At 43.9% G+C, this 21,208-nt stretch overlaps 1 protein-coding gene across 3 annotated transcripts in view; it reads left to right on the top strand.

The window, feature by feature from the left end:
• The window catches only part of mlh1 (mutL homolog 1, colon cancer, nonpolyposis type 2 (E. coli)), a 112,827-nt gene extending 93,799 nt beyond the window's left edge, over nt 1-19,028 (top strand). For 2 of the 3 annotated variants that reach the window (XM_063054877.1, XM_063054883.1), the window contains exons 18-19: nt 687-800; nt 16,162-19,028. In XM_063054877.1, the coding sequence (XP_062910947.1) occupies nt 687-800; nt 16,162-16,326 (279 nt within the window). In that variant the 3' untranslated portion in view covers nt 16,327-19,028. The remainder of the gene's footprint in view (nt 1-686; nt 801-16,161) is intronic. The other variant, XR_010018787.1, reaches the window with a different exon arrangement.
• Nucleotides 19,029-21,208: the final 2,180 nt, after the last annotated feature.

Here is a 21,208-nt window from a genome sequence, read left to right as displayed (position 1 = left end):
TGACATCTTTCCTTCAGGTAGTTGACAGGAACTGCACACAGTACTCCACGTTTGGCCTTGGCAACATCTTCAGCATAACATCCTGACTCATGTACTCAGTACTTTGATTTATGAAGGCCAATATGCCAAATGCTTTCTTTATAACCTTATCTACCTGTTCAATCATTTTCAAAGAATTGTGGTTCTGTATTCCTATATCCCTCTGTTCTACCACACTCCTAAGTACCCTTCCACTCATCGTGTAATACCTACCCTGGTTAGTCCTCTCCTCCTAGAGTGCATCAGCTCACACTTGTCTCCATTAAATTCCATCTGCCAATTATAAGCCCATTTTTCCAGCTGGTCTCAATTCTACTGCAAGCTTTGATAGTCTACCTCGCTGTTCACTACACCCCCAATCTTGGTGTCATCTGCAAATTTTCTGATCCAGTTTAGTTTTTAATATTTCAATTGTTAATTGGCATCAAAATCAGCATAACATTGTGGACCAAATGGCCTGTCCATTGCTGTAAAATTCAATCATGGATTGCTGTTATATAGTGACACTGTCAATTTGAAGTTGAATACTCCAATATTAAACAATGATGACTTGATAAATAATTGTAATATAGTAATGTAATATAATAAAATAATATGGAAGCTTTGTGTAAAGTTCCTTTGACTACCCAAGCTGTATTATTCTACAGGTGAACTGGGATGAAGAAAAGGAGTGCTTTGAAACATTGAGCAAGGAATGCAGTATGTTTTATTCCATCAGAAAAGAATACACACTGTATAATTCTCCAGTCTTGCTACAACAGGTAAAAATGCAAATATCTAAACTTACTGAAAAAATTTGTCCCACTGTCCTCAGCATTGATGGCAGCACACATGTTCATTGTCTTAATACATTGTGTTAGTACTTGGTGTATAAGTAAATAGTTACTTGGAAGGGAGCAAGTCCTGAAGTTGTGCATAGACCAAGCATGGATCTCTACCATGTAGTGGATACTGTTAATGCTTCATGGTAGTAGACTTGCTTCTGTTGCTTTGGAGGTAGGATCTGCATCTGCATCTACGTCCTGCTTAGAAGCTATGTACATGTAAGACATCAGCCTCTGCATTTAACCCAGAGTACCTTAGAAGCAGAATCTGGAGAGTTGGGATAAGTAGTGGGAACTGGTACTGGTATAGAAAAAAGATAAAAATTTGTTCCCTCTTCTCTCCCCCCACCCCCAAAAGTCGATGGAAGTACCATTATATACACACATTCCTAATTACTGAGGTTGCTTTGTAATCTGCAGGACTTCAGAGAACTCGAAAGAAGGCTGAAAAGCAGGACCTCCAGGGTGGTTATCTCGGGTTTGCTTCCAGTTCCTCGTGCTGGTGAGGGTAGGAACAGGGAGATAGGGGATCTGAATGTGTGGCTGAGGAGCTGGTGCAGGGATTTAGATTCTTAGACCACTGGGATCTGTTTTGGGGTAAGGATGAATTGTACAGAAGGGACGGGTTGCACCTTAACAGACGGGAGACCAGCATTCTGGCAGGCAGGTTTGCCACTGCTACACGGGTGTGTTTAAACTAAGTAGTGGGGGGCGGGGGGGGGAAGGGGAGGGGACGAACTGGAAATATAAGGATGGAGTTAAAGGGAATGAGAGAATAAGAAAAGTTAAGAAAGACAACAGAATTAACAGGGCAGAAAGCTCAGGAAGGGATCGGAGAGTATGGCCAAGTACAATAGGAATCGATGTGAAAGGTGAGAGGAGTAGTGGATTAAAATATGGATGCATGAAGTATAAGAAATAAAGTGGATGAGCTTGAGGCTCAGTTGGAAATTGGCAAGTATGATGTTGTGGGATTAACAGAGACATGGCTGCAAGAGGACCAGGGCTGGGAAAGGAATATTCAGGGGTATACGTCCTGTTGAAAGGACAGACAGGTGGGCAGAGCGGGTGGGGTGGGGTGGCTCTGTTGGTGAGGAATGAAATTCAGTCCCTTGCAAGGGGCGACATAGAATCAGGAGATGTAGAGTCAGTATGGATAGAACTGAGAAATTGTAAGGGCAAAAAGACCCTGATGTGAGTTATCTACAGGCCCCCAAACAGTAGCCTGGGTATAGGGTGCAAGTTGAATCAAGAGTTAAAATTGGCATGTAGCAAAGGTAACGCTACGGTTGTTATGGGGGATTTTAACATGCAGGTAGACTGGGAAAATCAGGTTGGTACTGGACCCCAAGAAAGGGAGTTTGTGAAGTGCCTCCAAGATGGATCCTCAGAACAGCTTGTACTGGAGCCTACCAGAGAGAACGCAATTCTAGATTTGGTGTTGTGCAATGAACCGGATTTGATAAGGGTATGCAAGGTAAAGGAGCCATTAGGAGGTAGTGACCATAATACGATAAGTTTTAATCTACAATTTGAGAGGGAGAAGGGAAAATCGGAAGTGTCAGTATTATAGTTGAACAAAGGGGACTATGAAGCCATGAGGGAGGAGCTGGCCAAAGTTGACTGGAAAGATACCCTAGCGGGGATGACAGTGGAACAACAATGGCAGGTATTTCTGGGAATAATACAGCAGGTGCAGGATCAGTTCATTCCAAAGAGGAAGAAAGATTCTAAGGGAAGTAAGGGGCGACCGTGGATGACAAGGGAAGTCAAGGACAGTATAAAAATAAAAGTATAACATAGCAAAGATGAGTGGGAAGCCAGAGGACTGGGAAACTTCTGAAGAGCAACAGAAGATAACTAAAAAGGCATTACAGGAAGAAAAGATGAGGTAAGCTAGCCAAGAATATAAAGGAGGGTTGTAAAAGCTTCTTTAGGTATGTGAAGAGGAAAAAAGTTAGCTAAGACCAAAGTTGGGTCTTTGAAGACAGAAACGGGTGAATTTACTATGGGGAACAAAGAAGTGGCAGACGAGTTGAACCGGTACTTTGGATCTGTCTTCACTAGGGAAGACACAAGCAAGCTCCCAGATGTAATAGTGACCAGAGGACCTAGGGTAACGGAGTAACTGAACAAATTCACATTAGGCAGAAAATGGTGTTGGATAGACTGATGGGACTGAAGGCTGATAAATCCCCAGGGCCCGATGATGTATTGGTCATCATTTTCCAATGTTCTATAGATTCAGGATTAGTTCCTGTGGATTGGAGGGTAGCTAATGTTATCCTGCTTTTTAAGAAAGGAGGGAGAGAGAAAACAGGGAATTATAGACCAGTTCGCCTGACACCAGTGGTGGGGAAGATGCTGGAGTCAATTATAAAAGATGAAATAGCGGCACATTTGGATAGCAGTAACAGGATCGGTCCAAGTCAGCATAGATTTACAAAGGGGAAATCATGCTTGACTAATCTCCTGGAATTTTTTGAGGATGTAACTATGAAAATGGACAAGGGAGAGCCAGTGGATGTAGTGTACCTGGACTTTCAGAAAGCCTTTGATAAGGTCCCACAGGGGAGATTAGTGGGCAAAATTGGAGCACATGGTATTGATGGTTGGGTACTGATGTGGATAGAAAATTGGTTGGCAGACAGGAAACAGAGAGTAGGGACTAACGGGTCCCTTTCAGAATGGCAGGCAGTGACTAGTGGGGTACCGCAAGGCTCAGTGCTGGGACCGCAGCTATTTACAATATACATTAATGATTTAGATAAAGGGATTAAAAGTAATATGTTACGTAACCAGCAACAATGAATATTAATCAAGACAGGTTATATAAAAACAACCAAACATTTATTAAACACGTATAAACGATAAGGGAAAAAAAAACAAAGGAAAACTTTAACCGGAGTTTTACAGGTATGCAGTTGTTCACCAACTCACCACTCGGCTCTGGTTCTTAAAGCGTTAAATGCGAAAACAGATCTTAAAGCGATACAGTCAGATATAGTTCTTAAAGTGATAACTTCGAAAGTCCAACAGTTTTACACATTCAATTGGGAGAGACTTGTCTGGAGAAAGATTTCTTCACCGATGCACTTTTACTGCTGGTTCTGTCCATGGGATTCCCGATGCCGAAAATAAACAGTTTAAATCAACTGACCTTAAATTCCTTTAGAGAGAGGGCACCTGTTTGCATGAACTCATTGCCCTTTTGCAAGAGTTATCTCAATGCAGGTTCTCTCCAACGAAGACTCAATAAGGTCGATTCTTTATTAAACTGCCAAACGATGCCGACTTCTCTCGATCCTTCGATGAATTCTTCACACTCCCTTCAAATGTCAGAATTGAGTAAATTGGCACTTCCAGCCGCAAATTTCCAGTCCAAGTAATATGGAAACTTTCAACAGAACGTACAACCGTTTTAAAAATGAAACTGCGTCACAAAAAACAGATGCAGCAGAAACGGAGGCACAACACGTTCTACCTGGAAATCTACAAACTCAAAAAAAACTAACTGCGTCACCTGGGTCAACCCTTGTACAGTCACGGGGCATGTCATCCCGTGACCTCACATTGGCGGGAAAATCACATCAGGTGACCTCCAAAAGACCATTACATCATTCTCACAAAAAAAAACACATCTCCTTGAGCATGTAACAATTAGCAAATTTGCAGATGACTCAAAGCTGGGTGGCAATGTGAAATGTGAGGAGGGTGTTATGAGAATGCAGGGTGACTTGGGCAGGTTGGGTGAGTGGGCAGATGCAGTTTAATGTGGATAAATGTGAGGTTATCCACTTTAGTGGCAAGAACAGGAAGGCAGATTACTATCTGAATGGTGTCAAGTTAGGAAAAGGGGAAGTACAACAAGATCTAGGTGTCCTTGTTCATCAGTCACTGAAAGTAAGCATGCAGGTACAGCAGGCAGTGAAGAAAGCTAATGGCATGTTGGCTATCATAACAAGGGGAGTTGAGTATTGGAGCAAAGAGGTCCTTCTGCAGCTGTACAGGGCCCTGGTGAAACCACATCTGGAGTATTGTGTGCAGTTTTGGTCTCCATATTTGAGGAAGGACATTCTTGCTATTGAGGGAGTGCAGCGTAGGTTCACGAGGTTAATTCCCGGGATGGTGGGACTGTCATATGTTGAAAGATTGGAGCAACTGGACTTGTATACACTGGAATTTAGAAGGATGAGAGGGGATCTGATTGAAACATATAAGATGGGGATTGGACATGCTCGAGGCAGGAAACATGTTCCCAATGTTGGGGTAGTCCAGAACCAGAGGCCACAGTTTAAGAATAAGGCACAGGCCATTTAGAACGGAGTTGAGGAAAAACTTTTTCACACACAGAGTTGTGGATCTGTGGAATGCTCTGCCTCAGAAGGCAATGGAGGCCAATTCTCTGGGTGCTTTCAAGAAAGAATTAGATAGAGCTCTTAAAGATAGCAGAGTCAAGAGATATGGGGATAAGGCAGGAACTGGATACTGATGGTGGATGATCAGCCATGATCACAGTGAATGGCGGTGCTGACTCAAAGGGCTGAATGGCCTACTCCTGAACCTATTGTCTATTATTGATTATTTGTAAAGATCGTTTCAGGACTGTTGAATATGATATCACTCAGAAAACTATAATCATGTTTTTGTCCCATTTTTTGTCCTTAGTTGGATGATAATTTGTTAAAGAAGGAGCTTGTACAGGTTTAATTCCGTGGAGGAAAATTGATAGTTGATATTTTGGGTTCAGACCATACATCTGGACTGGAAAGAAAGAGGGGAGATAACGAGTATAAAGAGGTGGCAGGTGATAAGTTGATCCAAGTGAGGGGTAGTGTTGATAGGCATGTGAAGGATGAGAGAGAATTTAAGTGGAAGTGACAAAGGTCTGAAGCTAGAATCTGATAGGACAGTGGAGCATGGAATGAGTGAGTGGGTGATGGGCAGATGGAGAGGGTGGGAAAGAGAAAAGACAATTAGTTTAGGAGGGAAAATGGGATGGGAGGGAATGTTTACCTGAAATTTTGAGAGTGAAGTTTCAGTCCTTTTGTATATTAAAATACCATGAACATCTCTAATTTAGAATGTAGACACAAGGATCTAAATACACCAAAGCAATTTTCCTGATGTTCTAGCAGTTTTAAGTTAGGTATACTAATTTTGCATTAAAACTCACCAAAAATTCAACCAGAAGTGTTAATGACAAATTTAAGGGATCTCCTCTTCAAAGTAGTGTAAAATTAGCAAAGAGCCAAGGTACACATAGGGTAAATATGATGAAGAGCATTTTGATTAGTTTTCCTCTCAATACTTATCCATCCTTAGCTAATTGGATGTATTAATTAAAAGTACTTGTTTCCAACATAAGAACAAACTTGAAAGAACTAGACAAATAGATAATCTTTACTTGTCAATGTGCTATAAACAGTTACTGCTTTCCTCTTGCTGCAAAAATTCTTAAATGCAGAAATGCATAGTTATAAAAGGACACTATAAATTTACAATAAGTAGAGATTTAATTCGTAAGACCATAAAATATAGGAGCAGAATTAAGGTATTCGCCTATTGTAATTGTTCTGCCATTTCATCATGGCTGATCCATTTCCCCCTCAACCCCACTCTTCTGCCTTCTCCCCATAATCTTTCACACCCTAACTAGTCAACAACCTGTCAACCTCCGCCTTAAATGAACCCAATTACTTGGCCTCCACAGCTGCCTGGAACAACGAATTCCAGAGTTTCGCCACCCTCTGACTAAAGAAATTCCTCTTCATCTCTGTTTTAAATGGTCGTCCCTCTTCTGAAGATGTGCCGTCAGGTCCTGTACTCCTCCACTGTTGGAAGATGTCCTCTCCACATCCACGCTATCAGCATTCAATAGTTTCAATAAGGTACTCCCCCCAGCCTTCTAAATTCCAATGAGTAAAGGCCCAGAGCCATCAAACCCTCCTAGTGTGTTAAACTTTTCATTCTCATGAACCTCCTCTGAACCTTCTCCAATGTCAGCACATCCTGTCTTAGATAAGAAGCTCAAAATGGCTCACAATACTCAAGTGAGGCCTTGTCAGTGCCTAATAAAACCTCAGCATTACATCCTTGCTTTTATATTCTTGTCTCTCAAAATGAATGCTAACATGACTTTTGCCTTCCTCACCACAGCCTCAACCTGCATAAGGGCTCTCAAGTATCTTCACATCCCAGATTTTTAAATTTTATGCCAGTTTAAAAAAAAGTCTATATATTTGTTCCTTCTGCCAAAATGCACCAACATACACTTCCTGATACTTTATTCCATCTGCCACTTCTTTGCCCATTCTCCTAATCTGTCTTAAGTCCTTCTGCAGTCTCCCTGCTTCCTCAACGCGACCCATCCCTCAACCTATCTTCATATCATACACAAACCTAGCCACAAAGCCTTCAATTCCGTCGTCCAAATCATTGACACAGCATAAAAAGAAGCAGTCCAACACCAAACCTTGCAGAATGCCACTCATCACCAACAGCCAACCAGAATAAAGCCCCCTTTAGTCTCACTCTTTGCCTCCTACCACTCAGCCAATGCTCTATCTATGCTAGTATCTTTCCTGTAATACCATGGGCTCTTATCTTGTTAAGCAGTCTCATGTGTGGCACCTTGTCAAAGGCCATCTGAAAATCCAAGTATACAGCACCCACTGACACTCCTTTGTCAGTGGTCCCCAACCTCCAGGCCGCGGACCGATACATTGCCGTGAAGAATGCAGCGGTGTAGCGGTAGTCGGAACGCACCCAGCACATCTTTAAGAAAAAAGCCGAAATAAACAAGCTAATTAATTAGGTACTGCCCGGCACGTAAATGTCGACCCAGATCAGAGGCAACGCAGTCGGTAATCGCCACCCACCTTAAGCCTGTGCCCTCAAGTTCTTGATTTCCCCAACCCTGGCGGGATGGGGGGTAGTGTATTCACCCTAGCTATGTCCCTCAGATTTTATACACCTTTATAAGATTAACCCTCATTCTCAACTGAAAACAGCCTCATCCTGCTCAAATGTTTACCATTACTCAGTCTCTCGAATGCTGGTAACATCCTCTTTACACTTTCCAACACCACCTTCTGTATTGCAGAGTTCCCAAACATTTACACAAATTCCAAATCCAACCTCTCCAGTGTATTGTACAGCTGCAACGTGACATCCCACCTTCTAAACTCAATACCCTGACTGATGAAGGCAATATGCCAAAAGCCACTGTCTACTTGCAATGCCACCCTCAGGAAATCATGTACTTGTACTCCTAGATCCCTCTATTCTAAAATGTTACCCAGGGGTCTACTTTTGACTGAATGTCCCACTCTGATTTGTTTTCTCAAAATGCAACACCTCATAACTTTCAGAATTAAACTCCATTTGCCATTCCTTGGGCCTCTTACCCAGCTGATGAAGATACCTCTGTAAATCTTGATAAATGTTTTCCCTGTCAGAAACATCACCTCTTTTAGTGTTGTTACGTACCCCGTAACTGGGTTGCCAAACCAGCAGAAATGGATCACTCAGTTGGAGTCTGGATTACTGGAACTAAGAAAGTTTTATTAAAGAAATAAACAACACAGTACTCTAATAGTAAGGATATAAATGCAACAATTCAGCAATGATAAACACACATGTACACAGAACTAGGATAATAGGATCAATCAAGCTCTATCGTCATCTAGGGGTAAATGACCAGTTTCAAAGTGACGCAAAGTTCAGTTCAATTGAGTTCAGTTCAGTTCACAGTAATCACTGCCGTGGCGGTGGATGGCGGGGGGGGGGGAGGAGAGAGAGAGCGAAAGCGAATGAATATTCAAAACGGCTTCCACACAGACCTTCGATATTCTTCGCAGTCAGCTTTTGGGCGAGCCCTTTGTAATGTCTTCTGAGGTCACCAACTGTGACCCCTCCATTTCAGATACGATCGTTCCTCTGCAGTGAACCTGGCACCCAGGCAAGGGCGGACACACACCAGGTTCCCGCCGATCGTACCTTTCCACCCTGTGTGTCTATGGCTTGGTCCCGCGACCAGCCCTCCAAAAACTCCCACCGACTTGTGGAAGGCGCACCGCTTCCAGGGTCTCGTTACCTCGTAGTGTTGTGTGTGTCCTGCCTTAGCGAACCTGTCCCTTTTTATCCCCCTGCTGGGGTATCGCCTGTCCATCACACTTCAAACAGTTCAGGGTTCAAAAAGGAGCCATCTTGACAGCTCTCAGCCCGTGTCTCCTTCCGTTAAACTCTCCCGTCTCTTCATTAACATTTCCAAATGCTGCTCCATTGTCTTCCTTATCTCTCTTTCTCCTGAAGACAGGTGGCAGATCAACTGTTGATCCCACTGGTGCCAGCACAGGACAGTTAACATCTTAATCTATGTGTACTCTTTGTAACCCTCTTTCGTCACACCCCTCACCTTTAAGGATTTTTACCGGGGTAAAAATTACAAACATGAATACATTATTAGATACACACAAATATACATCTTCATCAGCTATTTGGCTAATAGAGAGAATTTTAAGTTGTCAACACCTGACAGACAGCCAGCAATCACATTTTCTGTTCCTTTTATATGTGTTATTAATAATCCCCTAAACCAGGCTCCAACTTAGCAAACTTCATAGTGGCCGAAAACACTGATGAATTGCGATCAGTATAACCTCTCATTGGGTTTCGTCCCGGACCACGATAACAAGGGTCGTCCCATCCGACTTAGTTTTCTCTCGCAAGGGCTTAGTAGGAGGGGGAGGGGTAGTAACCGCAGAGTTATTGCAAAACTTCCTACAGTACCTCACCATCTCCAAGAGCCTTCTGAGGGCCCTCTTGTCTGTCGGGGTTGGGATGTCAGAGATAGCCCGCACCTTAGCTTGCATCGCTGCCAGCTGCCCCTGTGTTACCACAATCCCCAGATAAGTGACCTTCGTGTGGCCGAACTCATTTTTTTTAAGGTTCACTATCAAGCTGGCTTCAGACAGCCGTATTACATCGCCAATATACACTTATGTGTTCGTTAGCCCTTTCGTCACTGAATTACTCATTCTATAGGGGTGTTGCTCACTAGGCTGACCTCGCATGACAAACACCACCCAACGTCCCAGTTCTTTGCATCGCCTCAGGACAATCAAACACAGGTGTGCGAGCCGTTTAATTAATTCTCCTAAAGAGTCACTTTGTTCGGGGATTAAGGGAGAGACCTTATCAGCAGAGCTGGCCAAAACAATAGCCTTCTCCCATCTGGTGGATACCATCCTCATCTTTACAAAAAAATTTTTTTTTTTCATCGGGGGACCCTAGCTTCGTTGATTTCCGCGCTAACACCGACTAGGTTTGTTAGCATATCAAAAGCCTGAGACCGTCTCAGTTCGCGTCTGCCATAATCAATAACATCCTTCCTCCTGTGCAGCCAGTAAACCTCTTTCATGATTCCGCCAACTGTTTCCTTCAGCACCTCAAAATGTCCACCGAGGGGTACCTTGTGGGCCAGGTTAAAAATCTCACCCCAAGAGATTTTTGGCACCATCCCCCATTCCTTATCTGTGGTACTTGGTCTCCCTTCCTTCCTTATCACCTCCCCCTTCACACCATAGCCTACTGGTTCTCTTCCTAACTCTGTTTCACAGCGAGCTGTTTCCTCGTCTCGCTCCTGCGCCTGTATAAAGTCCTTCTTTTCTAATGCTAAGTCGGTTTCAGCTCCCTCACTACCTCTTGTTTCACTACACTCCTTCTTTTCACTTTCTACTTCCCCCTGGTACAAGGCTGGTAGAAACGTCTCAGCTAAATTTACTTCGGCAGTCCCAGGATGAACCTGTGAGTCCGTGGGCGGGGCCTCAATGCTGGCAGGCTGACCTGTCAATCTCACTGTCGAGAACACAATTCCTCCAGCGAGGTCATTACCGAGCAAGACTTCCACGCCTTTTATCGGTAATTCGGGCCTCACCCCGATCGTGACTGGTCCAGAGACCAAGTTGCTTTGTAGGTGTATCTGGTGCAAAGGGACTGCCTCTGTCCCTTCCCCAATACCTTTGACTTTGACCTCCCCAGTCTGGGTCTCTGAGCTGAACTCTAATACACTCTTCAATATCAATGACTGACACGCTCCCGTGTCTCTCCAGATCCGCACTGGAACTGGGTTTAACCCCTCCTTCATCGACACCAATCCGGCCGAGATAAACCTCTTGCGCCCTTCCTGAACTTTGGCAGACCTTTCCTCTCCTAGCAGTTCGTTTACCAGCTCGATACAGCCAGTCAAAATCGCCGTTTTTCCTTTCCCCGTCTCCTTCTTTGGGGCAAAGCACCTGGACGCAAAGTGTCCGACTTTCCCACAATTATAACAGACGACCCCAGGAGACTTCCTACCAGACTGCTCCCGGTCTACCTTATCCTTCTCACTAGTCCCTGGCTTATTTTCTGACTTCTCTGGCGGACTCTCCCCACCGTCCTGACTACCCTTCTGGTGGCCTTTACTCGGGACAAACTTCATTCTATGCGTCAACGTGTACTCATCCGCTAACTTAGCAGTTGCGGCTAACGTGGCTGCCTCTTTCTCATCTAGGTAGGGTCTCATACCCTCAGGGACACAACCTTTAAACTGCTCAATCAGGATCAGCTGTAGCAGTCTGTCATAATCCCCATCTACCCCCTTCAAGGCGCACCAACGCTCACAATATGTCTGCATCTCACGGGCAAACTCTAAATACGTGCGGTCCCACTGCTTCCTCTCATTCTGGAACCTCTGCCGGTATGCCTCCGGGACCAACTCATAAATCCTGAGGATGGCCTCTTTCACCACCTCATACCTCTGGACATTTTCCGCGGACAAAGCTGAGTAAGCTTGTTGGGCTTTTCCTTTAAGTACACTCTGAAGCAAAACAGCCCACTTATCCCTCGGCCAGTCCTGACTTGTAGCAACTTTTTCGAAATGGAGAAAGTACCGATCCACATCGGTATCGTCAAATGGGGGAACCAGCCTAACCTCCTGGGTCGCCTTGAACCCTCCACCTTGGTTCAGCATAGGCCCCTGCTCTGCCATCATCTTTAACTTCTCCAGCTCAAATTCCCTTTCCCTCTGCCTCTCTTCTCGCTCCAACTGCCTCTCTTTCTCTTTCTCCTGCCTTTCTAACTGCTTCTCTTCGTGTTCTAGCTGCCGTACCCGGAACTCGTGCTCGAGTCTCAGTTTTTCAATCTGCACCACCTCCAGCTCCCCTTGGGGAAACACACCTTTAGATACATAGTGCTCTATGATAGCTCTGTGCATCTCCTCTCTCCTCATTGTCGACTTCCCCTTAACAAGGTTCAATCGTTTGGCCACAGCTGCCAATTCCGCTTTCCTGGCATCCTCTAATGCCTCCAAGGTCAGCACCTTTAGAAATTCCTCAATCTCCATTTCTGCTGTTTGCCTTTTCTTTCTTTCGGGAATTTTAACCCAATCAATTTACTCCGTCCCAAATTTAGTATTCAAAATCCCGGACGAGCCCCCACTTATGTTACGTACCCCGTAACTGGGTTGCCAAACCAGCAGAAATGGATCAGTCAGTTGGAGTCTGGATTACTGGAACTAAGAAAGTTTTATTAAAGAAACAAGCAACACAGTACTCTAATAGTAAGGATATAAATGCAACAATTCAGCAATGATAAACACACATGTACACAGAACTAGGATAATAGGATCAATCAAGCTCTATCGTCGTCTAGGGGTAAATGACCAGTTTCAAAGTGACGCAAAGTTCAGTTCAATTGAGTTCAGTTCAGTTCACAGTAATCACTGCTGTGGCGGTGGACGGGGGGGGCGGGGAGGGGGGGAAGGAGAGACAGAGCGAAAGCGAATGATTATTCAAAACGGCTTCCACACAGACCTTCGATATTCTTCGCAGTCAGCTTTCGGGCGAGCCCTTTGTAATGTCTTCTGAGGTCACCAACTGTGACCCCTCCATTTCAGATACGATCGTTCCTCTGCAGTGAACCTGGCACCCAGGCAAGGGCGGACACACACCAGGTTCCCGCCGATCGTACCTTTCCACCCTGTGCGTCTATGGCTTGGTCCCGCGACCAGCCCTCCAAAAACTCCCACCGACTTGTGGAAGGCGCACCGTTTCCAGGGTCTCGTTACCTCGTGGTGTCGTGTGTGTCCTGCCTTAGCGAACCTGTTCCTTTTTATCCCCCTGCTGGGGTATCGCCTGTCCATCACACTTCAAACAGTTCAGGGTTCAAAAAGGAGCCGATCTTGACAGTTCTCAGACCGTGTCTCCTTCCGTTAAACTCTCCCGTCTCTTCATTAACATTTCCAAATGCTGCTCCATTGTCTTCCTTATCTCTCTTTCTCCTGAAGACAGGTGGCAGATCAACTGTTGATCCCACTGGTGCCAGCACAGGACAGTTAACATCTTAATCTATGTGTACTCTTTGTAACCCTCTTTCGTCACAGTGTCATCTGTAAACTTACTAACCATGCCTTGTACAGCCCCATCTGAGTGATTGACAAATAGCAGTGGGCCTGGCACTGACCCCTGGAGATGGAGACAGAGATAGAGAAAATGGAGAGAGATGTCAGAAATGGACCGAGTGAATTTAAGGGCAGGGTGGAAGCTGGAGGCAAAGTTTATGAAACTGGTGAGCTCAGCACGGGTGCCTGAAACAGCACTGCTGTTATCAATGTAATCTGTCTCCATCTCTGGTGACAAACCATGTACTGATCTCTTTTACAAACCTACCAACTTCCATGACTATCTGACTATACCACTTCCCACCCTTTTCTCAGTTGCTTTGTCTTTGTTGCATTTGTTCCCAGGATGAGGCTTTTCTTTTCAGGGTATCAGATATGTCCTCCTTTGAAGAATGGTTTCTCCTTCCTCCATCATTGATGCTGCCCTCACCCACATCTCCATTTCTCAGACATCTGGCCTTGCCCCATCTTCCTGCCACATTAATAGGGATAGAGTTCTTCTTGTTCTCACCTACCATCCCATGAACCTCTGCGATCCGGCCTATCATTCTTTCTTCCCCACTACTCTCCACTTCCTGCTTCTTCTGCGATTCCCTTGTCAATTTGTTCCACCCCCCTAATCTCCCTTCATCTCCCTCTTGGCACTTAACCCAGCAAGTGCAAAAAGTGCTACACCTGCCCGTTCACCTCCTTCCTCACCTCCATTCAGGGCCCCAGTCAGTCCTTCCAGGTGAAACAAAACTTCACTGGTGAATCTGGTGGGATCGTCTACTGTACTGGGTACTCCCAATGCGGCCTGTACTACATTGGTGAGGCCCAACATGGATTGAGGGACTCTTTTGTCGAGCATCTTTACTCCCTCTGCAAAGAGCAATATTTCCCCGTGGCCAACTATTTTAATTCCAATCCCTATTTGCATTTCAACATGTCAGTCCATTGCTGCCTCTACCCATTCTCAGGTTGGAGGAGCAGTACCTCATTCTGTCTGGGTAACCTCCAACCTAGTGGCAGAACATTGATTTCTCCAACTTCTGGTAATTCTTCCAACTCCCCATTCCCTTCTTCATTTCTCTCTCCCTCCCCCCCCCCCTCTTTTTTTCTCTTGCCTATCACCTCCCTCTGGTGCTGCCCCTCTCTTCCTTTTCACCCATGGTCTATTCTCCTCTCCTGTCAGATTCCTTCTTCTCCAGTCACCTCCCAGATTCTGAATTCATCACCTTCTAGCTTGTACTCCCTCCCCTTTCCCCACCACCTTATTCTGACTTCTTCCCCCTTCCTTTCCAGTCCTGATGAAGGGTCTTGGCCCAAATGTTTACTGTTTATTCATTTCCATTGATACTGCCTGACTTGTTGAGCTCCTCCGGCATTTTGTGTGAGCTACCTTGCACATTCTACCATAGGCAACTATAGATCTACATTGACAATTCTGCATTTGGTTACTGTTTTCTTCCAAAAGTTTGAAGAATAATCTGTTGACTGATGGTTGAGGTTCATACACAGGTGGCTACCACTTGAATAAGATTGAAATCAGAAGGCAAAGAGTGGTTGTGCCCACAGAAGGTAAAGAGCAAAGAGTGGTTGTAGATGGGTCATATTCTGCATGGAGGCCGGTGACCAGTGGTGTGCCTCAGGGATCTGTTCTGTGACCTCTACTCTTCGTGATTTTTATAAATGACCTGGATGAAGAAGTGGGTTAGTAAATTTGCTGATGACACAAACATTGGGGGTGTTGTGGATGGTGTGGAGGGCTGTCAGAGGCTACAGCGGGACATTGATAGGATGCAAAACTGGGCTGAGAAGTGGCAGATGGAGTTCAAACCAGATAAGTATGAGGTGGTTTATTTTGGCAGGTCAAATATGATGGCAGGATATAGCATTAATGGTGAGACTCTTGGCAGTGTGGAGCAGTGGTCCCCAACCTCCGGGCCGCAGACCGATACATTGCCACGAAGAATGCAGTGGTGCAGCAGTAGTCGGAACGCACCTAACACATCTTTAAGTCAAAGCCGAAATAAACAAGCTAATTAATTAGGTATCACCCGGCATGTAAATGTCAGCCGAGATCAGAGGCGACACTCAAAGCTGCTGCGCAGGTTGACTCTGTGGTTAAGAAGGCATACGGTGCATTAGCCTTCATCAATCGTGGGATTGAGTTTAAGAGCTAAGAGGTAATGTTGCAGCTGTATAGAACCCTGGTCAGACCCCACTTGTAGTACTGTGCTCAGTTCTGGTCACCGCACTACACGAAGGACTTGGAAACCATAGAAAGGGTGCAGAGGAGATTTATAAGGATGTTGCCTGGATTGGGGAGCATGCCTTATGAAAATAGGTTGAGTGAACTCAGCCTTTTCTCCTTGGAGCGACGGAGGATGAGAGGTGACCTGATAGAGGTGTACAAGGTAATGAGAGGCATTGATCGTGTGGATAGTCAGAGGCTTTTTCCCAGGGCTGAAATGGCTAGCACGAGAGGGCATAGTTTTAAGGTGCTTGGAAGCAGGTACAGGGGAGGTGGCAGGGGTATGTCTTTTTTACACAGAGTAGTGAGTTGTGGAATGGGCTGGTGGAGGCGGAAACAATAGGGTCTTTTAAGAGACTCCTGGATGGGTACATGAAGCTTAGAAAAATAGAGGGCTATGGGTAAGTCCAGGTAGTTCTAAGGCAAGGACATGTTTGGCACAGCTTTGTGGGCCAGAGGGCCTGTATTGTGCTGTAGGTTTTCTGTGTTTCTATGAAATGATGGGAAGACAAGAAAATGAACAGTGGAAACAAGAATTATTTGCAGATTTCTTTCTGACATGAGTATGATTGTTTAATCTTTAATAAATTATTACTTGATTCTTTTATTATTCCTTCTAGCATGAAGAACTTGGCAGTGACAAGTCTTGGAAGTGGTCTGTAGAACACATTATATCCAAAGCTTTCAGGACTTTGCTCCTTCCACCAAAGCAGTTTGCAGAAAATGGATCTATCCTGCAGCTTGCCAATTTATCTGATTTGTACAAAGTCTTTGAGAGATGTTGATCAATTACTACAAGGAGACAGAGCTAAATATCTGTTTATAAACAGATTTTAAGTGCTGCAAGTAATATTCATTATGCCAGTAGTATTCCAAGTCCGTAGAATTGTACAGCATGACAATGAACTCATTTGTCTATGCCATATGTGATGCTTACAGTAATCCAATTAGGACTTTATTTGCCCAAATGCTTTTCTGGATGCTGTAATTGTTTCTGCCTCTTGTAATTCCTGTCAGTTCATTCAGGGTCCTAAATTGAGCGACCTTGATTTTCCCTCAAGGCAAAGTGTTTTTTTCAGTTGTACATAAATCTTCAAATAAATCAAACATTTCTTCAAAGCTTTAAGTGGTGTAATCATATGCTGTAATAAATTTTTTCTAACCATTTAATTTTTAAATGCACAACCCAGTGTCATTCATTCATTGTTTCTGAACTCAATAAACGACAACCCTAATCTATCTTGTGCCATCCTACCATAAGCAGCAATGCATTTGCATTATGATAATTTTGCACTTGGCTAATGTTCCCTTCCCACAGTTGAACAGACTGAAATGAACAATTTATATGCAGAGCAGCAGCAATTCAGTTTTTTGCGGGTTTCTATTTGATAGTTGCATGTTAATTGAGTGGTGGAAGTTGCTTGAGCCACAATGTTGTCTGATCTTCTGTAAGCATAAGCACAAATTATTAATGAAGTTACCTTGGGCAGTCACTTTCTTGCACTGATCTATATAACGGCCTTTGACTTAAAAAAAACTGAACAATATTGCTCAAAAAGCTGAACAAAGTTTTATTTGATTCACATTTAAGTGGGTCTCTACATTTTTTTAAAAAAAGCTTGTATGCTGAAGGGATATTTATCTGTAACAACATCAGAGGCTGTAATTGATCTTGTAATAATAATAAAGATTTTTACTCTGGTTTTGACAAAAAATACATTGAGCTCTTGATACTTGATTTCCCTGTGCTTTGATAGAGAGCAAGAGCAGGGTACATCAGGGTATTCAAGTGTCTGAAACTAGTCAATATCACATTGCAGTTTGTGGTAATTATGGTATGCATAAATTATTGCTTTCCTTTGCTAGCATAAGGACTTGTCTACATTATGCAAACTATTTCCTGTACTTTGATCATTTTAGGTTCTTTCCCAATACTGTATATCTTTTCCCACTACCTTGATTTTCATCCTATCATTAAAATTTGTTTAATTCCCTATGTAAACAGAGCAGAACATAGAACATGGGAGCAGAATTAAGCCATGTGGCCCATCAAGTATGCGCTGCCATTCAGTCATGACTGATTTATTTTTATTCCCAAGCCCATTCTCCTTTCTTTCTGCAACCTTTGATGATCTGACTAATCAAGAACCTATCAATCTCTGCTTTAAATATATCCAATGACTTGGCCTCCATGGTAATCTGTGGCAATGAATTCCACAGATTCAACACTGTTTGGCAAAAGAAGGTCCTGATCTCTGTTCTGAACAGACATCCTCTATGTTGATGCTGTGCCCTCTGGTCCTAGGGTCTCCCACATCTTCTCCCAAGTACACTCACCCTCAGCCTTTCAGATTCAGTAGGTTTTAATGAGATTCCCCACCCCTCTTGTTTTCTAAGCTCTAAGAGCCAGAGCCATCAAGTACTTTCTATCAGGTCTGACATTCCAGAGGAAAAAATATATAAATTTGTCCAACCTGTTGGGTTTTTTTAAAACCTAATATTCTCCAATCCAGAGCCAATATTTCTCCTTACAGTTTCTTTTTCCTTCCTCTTGTCTCTTCTTTTATTCCCTACTCCGGCCTCTTATCTCTTCTCCTCACATGCCTATCATCTCCCCTGCTGCCTCTCCTTCCCTTTCTCCCATGGCCCACTCTCCTTCTAACAGGTTCCTTCTTCTCTAGCCCTTTTTCTTTCCCATCCACCTAGCTTCACCTATCACCTTCTAACTGCACCTTTTTGAAAGCCTATACATCCTTCCTATAATGCAGAGGTCAGGATTGCATATGATACTCTGACATTTACAGTTTTATACTTACACAAGTCTTACACAGCTGCAATATGATCTTGCACTTATACCCGATGCTCTAATGTAGACAAATGTGTCACATCCTATATGGTGTGAATGTAGAACAGTAAAGCACAGGAACAGGCTCTCCAGCCCAGGATCTGTACTGACCAGTGTCAATCTAAGAGCCTCTTGAACAGTACAATCACAACTGTGTGGCTAAGCACAGTTCAAACACAATCTATAAATTCACCAGTGTTGTTTGTAGAATCACAGATAGAGACAAGGTGACATAGAGGAGTCAGATTGGCTGGTTGAGAAGTGGAAGTTGGGAGAACACACAGCACTCCTCATTGAGAGGTTTGGTGGAAAGCTGAGCAGCTTCAAGTTCCTGGATGTCAGAATTCTGGGCCCAAAATGTTGATGCAATCCCAAAGACACGTTATGTGCACAGGCTGACTTGAGGAGAGGCCATGCTGGATCTGTGACAGAATTTTGTTGAGTGAGCAGCTCAGAGACAGTGACCACAACTCCCTGATGCTCAAATTTCCATAGACATACTGTGGAGAGGATTCTTACAGCTAGCATCACAACCTGGTCTACAAGGTGCAATGCACAGGATTGCAAGAGAACGTAGATATGAGGGGTGATTGATAACTTCGTGGCCTAGGGTAGAAGGAGTCAATTTTAGAAAACCTAGCACATTTATTTTTCCTACATTTACACACTTAGTCCAGCAGTCGTGGAGCATACAGATCCCTTCTTTGTAGAAGTCAGTGTCTTTGACCTCCAGAAAGTGGTCCACAACAAGGGTGATTGATAAGTTTATGGCCCACGGTAGGAGATGAAGAGAAACTTCAAACTTTCTGCATTTTCACTCAAAAGAGTTGAACTGCATGTGCATTTAACGAGAGTTGTATAACACATCTCCTTCTGCCTTAGGCCACAAACTTATCAATCACCCCTGCTGTGGACCACCTGGAGGTCCAAGACGCTCTCGTTACATGCATGTGCAGTTCAACTCTGAGTGATAATGCAGAAAGTTTGAAGGTAATAACTCATCTCTTTCTACCTTAGGCTACGAACTTATCAATCACCCCTGCTGTGGACCACTTCTGCAAAGAAGGGATCGATATGCTCCATGACTGCTGGACTAAGTGTGTACATGTAGGAGGGGGCTATGTTGAAAAATAAATGTGCTAGGTTTTTTAAAATTGACTCCTTCTACCTTAGGCCAAGAACTCACCCCTTGTAGTTCAGGCGCTTCAGCCCATTGTGTTGTGCTAACCTCCAAGATCAATGTACACTTCCCTCCTGCATAGCCCTACGTTTTTCTTTATGCATGTGCCTATCTAAAACTCCCTTAAATATCTCCAATGGAACGTCTCTGTTCCATCTGTCAAAAGTGGAATTTCTCAGTGGCCAGCATTTTAGTTCCTATCACCATTTCCGTACTGACACGTCAGTCTATTGCCTCCTCTTTTGCCATGATGAGGCCACCTTCAGGGTGGAGGAGCAACATCTTGTATTCCATCGAGGTAGCCTCCAACCTGAAGGCATGGACATCAATTTCTCCTTACAGTTTCTTTTTCCTTCCCCTTGTCTCTTCTTTTATTCCCTACTCTGGCCTCTTATCTCTTCTCCTCATATGCCTATCATCTCCCCTGCTGCCTCTCCTTCCCTTTCTCCCATGGCCCACTCTCCTTCTAACAGGTTCCTTCTTCTCTAGCCCTTTTTCTTTCCCATTCACCTATCACCTTCTAACTGCTCCTCCTTTCCCTTCCTTTCCACTCCTGAGGAGTGCCTTAGCCCAACATGTCAACTGTTTTTATTTCATTTCCATAGATGCTGTCTGGCCTGCTGAGTTCCTCTAGCATTTTGTGTGTGTGTGTGTATATAGTATCTGCTTCTAGCACCAATGTGTATCTATCCTGCACCTTTAGAGTTACTCCCAGAAACTCCAGTCATCATCTCTGCTAGTGTCCCCTTCCAATCAACTTCGGCCAGCTCCTCTCTCACGCCTCTGTAATTCCCTTTACTCCATTGTAATACTGAAACATCTGACTTTGGCTTCTCTCTCTCGAATTGCACAGTGAATTCTATCATACTAGAGAACTGTATTCTAAGGGTTCCTTTACCTTAAGCTCCCTAATCAAATTCAGTTCATTACACAACACCCAATCCAGAATAATTGATACCCTAGCGGGCTCAACCACAAGCTGCTCTTAAAAAGTCATCTTGTAAGCATTCCACAAATTCTCTCTCTTGGGACATAGCACCAACCTGATTTACCCAATCTACCTCCATATTGAAATACCACATAACATTTCCCTTTTGACATGTCCATTGTAATTTGTAGCCCATATCCTGGCTCCTGTTCCTGTTATATAACTCCTAATAGGATCTTTATTACCCTTGCAGTTTCTTAAATCTACCCACAAGGATTTTACATCTTCCCATCCTATGTCACTTCTTTCTGAGGATTTGATTTCAATTTTTTACCAACAGAGCCACCCCATCCTCTCTGCCTATCTGACTGTACTTTTGATACAATGTGTATCCTTTGATGTTAAGCTCCCAATTATAATCTTGTTTCAGCCACGACTCATGATGTCTATGTCATATCTGCCAATCTCTAACTGCTCTACAATATACCTTATTTAATATATTGCATACATTCACATAAAACCTTCAGTCCTGTATCTGTCATCCTTTTTGATTTTGCCCACAGAAGGCAGAAGGTAGTGGTAGATGGAGATAATTCTGTTTGGAGGTTGGTGACCAGTAGTGTTCCACAGGGATCTGCTCTGGGACCCCTGCTCTTTATTAATTTTAGAAATGACTTGGAGGAGGAAGTAGATGGGTGGGAAGGTAAGATGGAA

Source organism: Mobula hypostoma, chromosome 1, assembly GCF_963921235.1.
Source record: "Mobula hypostoma chromosome 1, sMobHyp1.1, whole genome shotgun sequence".
NCBI lineage: Eukaryota > Metazoa > Chordata > Chondrichthyes > Myliobatiformes > Myliobatidae > Mobula > Mobula hypostoma.
Note: the sequence above shows the minus strand (reverse complement) of the source record. Positions and strands in the feature narration are given on the sequence as shown.